This window comes from Stegastes partitus, unplaced genomic scaffold, assembly GCF_000690725.1.
Source record: "Stegastes partitus isolate 25-593 unplaced genomic scaffold, Stegastes_partitus-1.0.2 Scaffold1685, whole genome shotgun sequence".
Lineage (NCBI taxonomy): Eukaryota > Metazoa > Chordata > Actinopteri > Pomacentridae > Stegastes > Stegastes partitus.
In genome coordinates this window covers 94383-101924 of record NW_007579416.1, presented here as the reverse complement: position 1 = coordinate 101924, position 7542 = coordinate 94383, and the positions used below count along the sequence as shown (strand labels likewise).

Sequence of the window (7542 nt, the reverse complement as noted above, 5' to 3'; positions counted from 1 at the left end):
TGTAAATAACCCTGCGATATTTTTTAAAAAATGTATTTTTAACAGTCAATGGCCAGTGTTTGAATATATATTCATTATATTATCTAAATATATATGTATCTTTCAATTGAGGCAATCTGTCAATAAAGTGAAAATAAATTATAAAAGTTTTCTCTTTTTTTCTTAAAGAAATCTGTATGTTAAAATGCATATATTGTAGATGGATTAAATACATTCTATAAAGCAACATAACATTGTTATTTAAAAGACAGCAACAATTAAATTGTCAACTTTTAATATGTTTCTGCTGTCACTACATTACACTACATGTTATTACATTTAGGAGATGTTTAATGATGAAAATGTGTAATTTTATTTGAAAATACAGAAAAAATAAACAGGGGAAAACCTGTAATTTTAGTTATTCATCACCAAGTCCTGTTCAAGATTTTACTTTTATGGAAACTCTTTGGAAACATGCTGCCAGACATTTTGTTTTTTTCACTTCTTTTTTTACAGTGTGTAGAAACCACACTTGTGCAAGATCAGCTGTGCATCTGTCGGTGGTCAGGATGTGTGATTTATGCTCCATGGTGACAGACAGCCTCTGTTGCAAGAGGTCCTTGTTTTTTTGTTTTTTTAAATTACTTTTTGCTTGGTGGGGCGGCAGGAGGAACTTTGTTGATGGACGTAAAACCACAATAATATAGATCTGAAAGCAGGGACTCAGACAAAAAACCAACACTGGAAAATAATGTCTGGAAAATGATGTCTGGGCTCAACAAAATAAAACAATCACTTTGCAGCAATCTTTTTGAGTTATGAAAGCTTCTAATGACACTATGTTCAACCAACAAATTACACTGAGTTCTAAAAAATTTAATTAAATAATTAAAGCTTATTTACTGATGACTGAAACTGTATTTGAGCTGCAGTGGAAGTGAAAACTGTTTCAAATGAATCTCATTTATCTTTCAGGTTTGGTGAACACAGTTTGTTAATTTTGTCAATTAGAATTTACTCTTTAAACTAATTTTCCAGTTCCAGCAAAGGTGCAGCAATTAAATTTGGTGTTGTTTTAATATCATGTTTCTGCTGCAATATAACCGTTGTTTTCCTCCAGTAGGATTACAGATTAAAGAATAAAAAAAAGCATCTAAGGCTCATGACAAAATCATGTTTAACATTTTACATTTAGGGAAAGTAAGTATTTAGATCAGAAAAATGCGAAACTTCAAGTTGGCATTCCTTATAAATAAGTTGTAGCAATAAAAACTGTTTGTTTGAGAGGAATTAAATGGTTTAAGTGCAACTTAGTAGAAATATTGAGTGAAATCAGGGTAAGTTTAACTTACACTAGCGGCCTTGATATTACTTAATGAACTTACTTTGGATGAACTTGCATGTTGCCAATGGAAGCAAGAATTTAACCTGGCCTGAAAATTAAATTCTGTTTTTCAATGTAACATAAACTCAAGATTCTAAGTTAATTATTGTATTTTAATTATTCTGTTTATTTTTTATTTATATTTCTATTATTCTTTTTTTTTTTTTGTCATAAAAGTAAATATTTTAAAGAACTGCTTAAATGTTGCAATGGTGAGTAGTCAGGGGACTGGAATGCAAGTTATCAAGCCAGTTTCACTGAGTTACCTCAATTTGAATTTAGTTTTCTATCACTTAATGCAGAAATTTGAGTTTAATTCACACACAATATTAAGTTGATGCAACATTAGTACGTCAACCTAAACCCTCAAAATAATAATTACAAACTTCAGAATGATGTACTTGTTTTTTTTAATCTTGCAGCCATGAATTGAATTAAATGGTAGGAACAGTTCCCTTGAGTGACTTTATGGTGTGTGTATTATGTTTAGTGCTTTGGATTTCCCCTCGCTGTAACTCCACAGGTAAGTTATTTATTTTATTACTTGAATGTATATTTTACCTGATGTAAGTCAATGTCCTAATATCGTAAAATAATTTTCTTAAAAAAGCAAAGCAAATGAAATAGTGTTTTTCTCTTTTATTGTGCATCATTTCTAGAAAAAAATTAGACATACTGTGGGGAAAAAACCTTGCTTCATGTTTGCTTGATTTCAAATATTTAAGTGCAAACTGGTGTATAAAGAAAATAAACCGTTGAATTTTTCTGACTTCAGTGACAAAGACACATGATAGCTGTGGTTCACAGGATCAGGTAACTCTAGAGTTTTATTCAATACATGTGTTTAATAAGTTCAAAGAAAGGTTTTACCAGTATAAATTTAGCTGGTAACTGTTAATCCACCATTAACACAAAGATGGTGAGCTCATGATTTGATTGTAGTTACAGACGTTGGACCCCAGGGGCGCTGCACTGTTAAGAATAGATGTTACATGAGAAATACTGCACAACAGCTGGTAGAACAGATTCATATGGCCTCAATGCTGCAGTTAGTATTTTGTACAGGAACGCAGTGCGTGTGCCACTCAAAGGCCAATTCATGCTTTCTATTTCAGTGTTACTGCAGAGGTCCGAAGTGGGAAGCTCTAAATTCTTCAGATGTCTTATGCTCCGTTCACCCACTGTGTCTCTTGAATAATCAGACTGGCACATTCCTGTAGCTCAAAACATCTGCAAAAACTAACTGATTAATCTGTCAACTATTAAATATAATATTCAATTTATCAGTTTGAGATTCCCCCCGCATGACAGTAAATTTTATATTTTTGGGATGTGAACAAAACAAGGTGAATAATTTCCTGCAAGTGTCAATATTTCTAGTACCTTTATTTCTTTTACAATACCTTGAATTTGCTACACTTGCTCTTTTAAATCTTTTATCCTTCTGAAAAAATGTTCTGCTTGTCAGCATTTACTGTAATGCACCTAAAGTCAGATTTCTCATTTCTGTGAATCTACCTGGCAACAGAACAGATTCTGATTCTGACGTGGGAAACAATGATGGACTTTTTTTTTAACCAGTTTCTGACATTTTATCAATGAGACACCAAATAAGAAAAAGGATCATTAGCTTAATTGACAATGGAAATAACCAGCTGCTATATCCTGTAAAAAGTGCAAAGTTACAGCCTTTGAGAAACATCTACAGCAGCCCTGTGGGTTTTTCTTTAGTTTGATATGAGGGGAAATGTAACTGTCTGCGTAGAAGACGTACGTTTACCTGTTGTAGTACGAACAGAGCTGCAGAATGCATCATGCAGAAACCATGAATTTGCCTTGAGGCAGAAATGAAGAGAAAGCTGTAGACCCAAAGTGAAGTGTTGTGATGTTCTGCATTAATGAACTGTGAGGAAATACACAAATACCCAAAACAAACAGTAGGTTTTAGCTGATTTCACCACATCAGAAGACTTGAGACAAACCTCAATATCATTAATTAAAAGAATACAAACATAGTCCAGTGTTGTGTCTATCAGCTGCACATTATTCCTCCACTGTTAGCGTGGGGTCCCTCTCTGTCCGGGCTCTGAGCGTCTCCAGAAGGGTTTATGTCCTCCAGCAGGTGTCCGTATGGTCTCGTATTTGTCTGGTGGCGAGCTATTTTCCGAGCGTAGTACCTCCTGGAGGCGGCTCTCCACGCCTCCCTCTGCAGCGACTGAGACTCCTCAGGTAGTTCCGATATCAGCGTCCTCTGCCTCTTATCCATGAAGGAGCTCGGCTGTGAATACGAAGAGTTTGTGACGTGGGGAAAGAGGCCGGGGCGTGAGGGGTTTGCCTGCTGGCGGGCTATTTTTCGAGCGTAATAGCGCCTGGAAGCTGCCCTCCAGGCCGCCCTCTTCAGTCTCTGAGCCTCCTCCGGCAGCTCGGACATCGGTATACTCTTCTTCTTGTTCCTGAGGTCAACAGGTGAGACAGGATCATCCAAAGAAAAAGGTATGAAGTTCACACTAAGAGTTCACTTTTTTTTTTTCTTTTTTAACTATCTTTTCTAAATTAAATCCACTTACATAATTCTGGATCAATTAATCTGCAATTCTAGTAGATACTGAAGGTAGCTCAGTAGGGATGTGAATGTTTAATCAATTGTTGTCAATCATTTAAGAGATTACAAACACATTAACTGTTAAGGCAGCAGATGAATGTGTTGCACATTAGCTGCAGTACATGGTTGTGCCACTAGGTGGAGCACATTGATATTTGATATGATGGTGGACTGCATCTCATTTGTATTTAATACTGCAGTAACTGGAGGAGGTTGTCACTTGGACTACTAAGGGGGTTTAGCTTGCAAAGGGCCACCATGACACGGCTACCTGCGAGAGTTCAGCTTTGAAGACATTCCGTAGTCAATTAAAACAGTGCAATCAAGTTGTGTTTACTGTCAATATAGTTTCTGTTGTCAAAAATGGCTATATCAGCATAAGGAGAAATGGTTGCAGTTCTCATTTAAGTTAATATACTATTGATTGAAAAAGCCACCAAATATCAGTAAAGAAATTAGTCCAAAATTTGCATCCCTAAAATTCAAATATCACATATTTTTTTCAATTATAAAGGTTCCTGATAGTGGCTGGGGTCTTGGCCAACATGAACAAATGAAAATCTGAAACTTAATTCTTACACTAAGCCACAGTCTTGTTTCTTTATTTAAATCAGTGTGTCAGGCCTGTATCAGACCACTGAATATATCCCCAGTTAGACACTTGTAAACTACCTTGCACTATCAATTAATCCTGTAGTTTGTGTTTACGTTGCATAAGAAAGAAAAAGCAGCAAAATCAGACACCTCATATCTGAATTCGTATCTGAAACTTAATATATCCCATTGGTTGGACAAAGGTGTTTTATTATGTAAATTGTGTTTGGCATTTTGTAAAGACTTGACAAATTGAAGAACAGCAATTATTACTTTGAAGACTAACAAATAATGTAAAATACATGAAAATGCCTTCATGAAGAAGAAGCAGGATTTAGTTTGAACTTTCTGTGTAAGCATCCATAAAATAACCATAGATTGTATGTAAAGGATGGACGTAGCCACCATGACGCCACCGGATTGTTCATGGATGACCATTCTGAAGCCTTGAGTTTTGACTTTGGCTATTGCCCTCTTTGTTTTTTTCAAATCGGATGTGATGAACGAGGGGTGGATCTGACTGACAACCTTCAAATCAAAAGGTAGCCCTGCTCTACAACATGCTTTATTGTCTATTTTCTTCTAAATGGGTTTATATTTTACTACATGAGCATCATGCCACATGAAAAGAGACTTAAAATTTGAAATTGAGACTAAAAACTCAAGTTAGAAATAGGTTCATCTTTTCCTGCTACACAATCTCTTATTTTAAAGTAGAGGAGTCGCCCCCTGCTGGCTCTTAGAAAGAAAGCAGAAAGTAGAAAGGTTTCACTTCTCAGACAGGGGGCTGCTTCCATCTTTTATACACAGTCTAATCATTTAACTCACCTCAGATGTTCTCCCTCAGTGATTCGAAATCCACCAGGGTCAGCTTGAGGTTTCTCTCTGACCTTCTTTCTCTCTCTGTTCTCTAATTTTTCTACAGGGATCACAAAAGATGAGCATGTATGTTAGTTCTATAACCCTGCTGCCATGCTGATACACTCCTGATCAAAATCTTAAGACCAGTTAAAAAATTGCATGAATTTGCATTTTGCACTGTTGGATCTTAGGAAGGTTTTAAGTAGAACTTCAAAATGCAAAAAGAAGAAGTGGGAACAAGAGACCAAAAGTTGTGAGCAGAGTACATTACATTGTGAGTACATTACCACAAAACGGCCAAAACCTGGCTTTGGCCCAAAGCAATTAAAGTTAAAGTAGTAGATCACCATGTCCCTGTGTTGTTGAGAATATTCAAACAGTGTCAGTACGTTACTTTTTACACTGGGGCTCTGTTTGTCCTGACATGGACCGTCTGCACTCTCCTGATGCTCTGCGAATCTCTCCTCACTCATCTCCCACTTGATTAGGACTGTGTCGATGTCGCAGGGCTCTTCTTTGACAACAAGGCTGCCGGGAGATGTAGGGATATTCCTGGCTGCCTCGGTGGAGCCTGAAGCCTCTGAGGAGCGAGAGGTGCAGGTTTGGTCCAAGCCCACCCTGCTGGGGGAGGATGGAGGAGCCGACCCGTGGCTCTGGGAGGACACATGTGAGGAGGGTCTTGCAAAAAGGCCCACTGTGGAGACAGAAAAGGCACGAATTACAGTTTGAAAAAGTTGTTTTCATTCCAAGTATATCTATAAATGTGAAATGAGTGTACATATAACATATATAAATGACAGTAATCATTGGCTGAGCTGTTAGTTTTGTTGGCTAAAAACACAAAGTAGGCCAGTTTTCTCAAAAACAGTCAGATTAAGAGGACGTGTCTCCTTTTGGGCTTTATTCTATCTGTAAAGCCACATCTGATGCATTGTTCTGGTAACTTACATGATATGCTCATTTCACACTCCTGCTGCCCTGCTGCCACTTCAGGCTCCGTGCAGTTTGCTTCGAAGCCGCTTTGCTCTGCCTTCTGCCGGTCACAGGAGCCCTGCGACCCGCCGCCCCGGTGCTCGGTTCCGCTCAACCCGCAGGTGCATCCGTGCCGCCGCAGCTCCTGCAGCTCGTGTTCGATCTCCGTCAGCCTGCACTCCAGCCGCTGGATCTCTTTGTCCCTGTCGGCCACCATCCGCTGGTACTCGTGGGTCCTGGCGCTGTTGACGCCGTACAGCACGTTTATGATGGAGTCTATGGCCAGCCGGATGGCGTTTTCCACCACCAGAGCCTCCTCGTCGCGCAGGTGAGGATGTAAACTTCTGTTCTGGACCAGGTTCATCCTCTCGGAGGTTCCGTGTGGTCGTTAGCCGCTCTGTTGCTAGCGTTAGCTTCGTGGATGCTGAGCTTTGAAGCGCTGACTTAAGACACGGCGGCGCCCACACAGCGGCCAAAAACAAAAGTCACATTAAATACACGAGTCTGAGCGTTTTTAGCGCTGTCAAAAAACTATAAACAAAATAGGAGGCTGACTTTATTAAGCTAACAACGTGTCTGTTAACGTTAGCTAAGTTGCAAGTGGCGTTCCTGCGGCTCTTCTTCGCTGGTCAGTATGTGGTGGTCTGAGCGGCCACAGCGCCGCCTGGTGGCCGCTCTGACTCCGCACGATGACGCCTGCGACTAAACGTGATTTTTTTTTTAAGTGACTGACTCATCTGAACCACTGAATAGATTTTTTTCAATTTAAGGTTTAATTAAAGCGAATTCATTTTGTTTTAAATTTATCCTAATTTCTATTAGTATTTTCATCTAAAATTTGCCAATTTCATTCCCAATATTTCATTATCACCTGTAATATTGCTTTACGACCTCCAAACCAGTATGACATCTTACTTTTCTATTCTAATCTATTTTCGCTGAATTATTTTTTATTTTAATTCATTTGTCATACTTATATCTTATTGCTTTTCTCCTAGGCACTGAATTTATTGTTATGATGCTATGATAGTGCTAATTTTGTCTTCTAAGCAGTAACTGGCACAAGAATGTCCTTCAGAATTAATTAAGTTTTTCCTTATCTTATCTTATCTTAAGATATTTTACGTATAGTGAGTAGTGGTAAAAC

The 7542-nt window shown here is 38.2% G+C and overlaps 1 protein-coding gene across 1 annotated transcript; it reads right to left on the bottom strand.

Moving 5' to 3' along the window:
• Window positions 1-1990: 1990 nt before the first annotated feature.
• LOC103372035 (uncharacterized) lies at window positions 1991-7020 on the bottom strand. The gene is made up of 4 exons (XM_008301558.1): window positions 6372-7020; window positions 5818-6117; window positions 5391-5481; window positions 1991-3819 (listed from the first exon to the last, which is right to left on the bottom strand). The coding sequence occupies exons 1-4, from the start codon at window positions 6757-6759 to the stop codon at window positions 3399-3401; spliced, it is 1200 nt and encodes a 399-aa protein (XP_008299780.1). The 5' UTR covers window positions 6760-7020; the 3' UTR covers window positions 1991-3398.
• Window positions 7021-7542: the final 522 nt, after the last annotated feature.

Excerpts from the sequence above, each read along its gene's own strand:
- LOC103372035 (XM_008301558.1), bottom strand. The coding sequence starts at position 6,759 with ATGAACCTGGTCCAGAACAGAAGTTTACATCCTCACCTGCGCGACGAG. Across the intron at positions 6,118-6,371 it reads GTGTGAAATGAGCATATCAT|TGGGCCTTTTTGCAAGACCC; the intron begins GTAAGTTACCAG and ends CTGTCTCCACAG. Across the intron at positions 5,482-5,817 it reads ACAGAGCCCCAGTGTAAAAA|AAAAATTAGAGAACAGAGAG; the intron begins GTAACGTACTGA and ends TGATCCCTGTAG.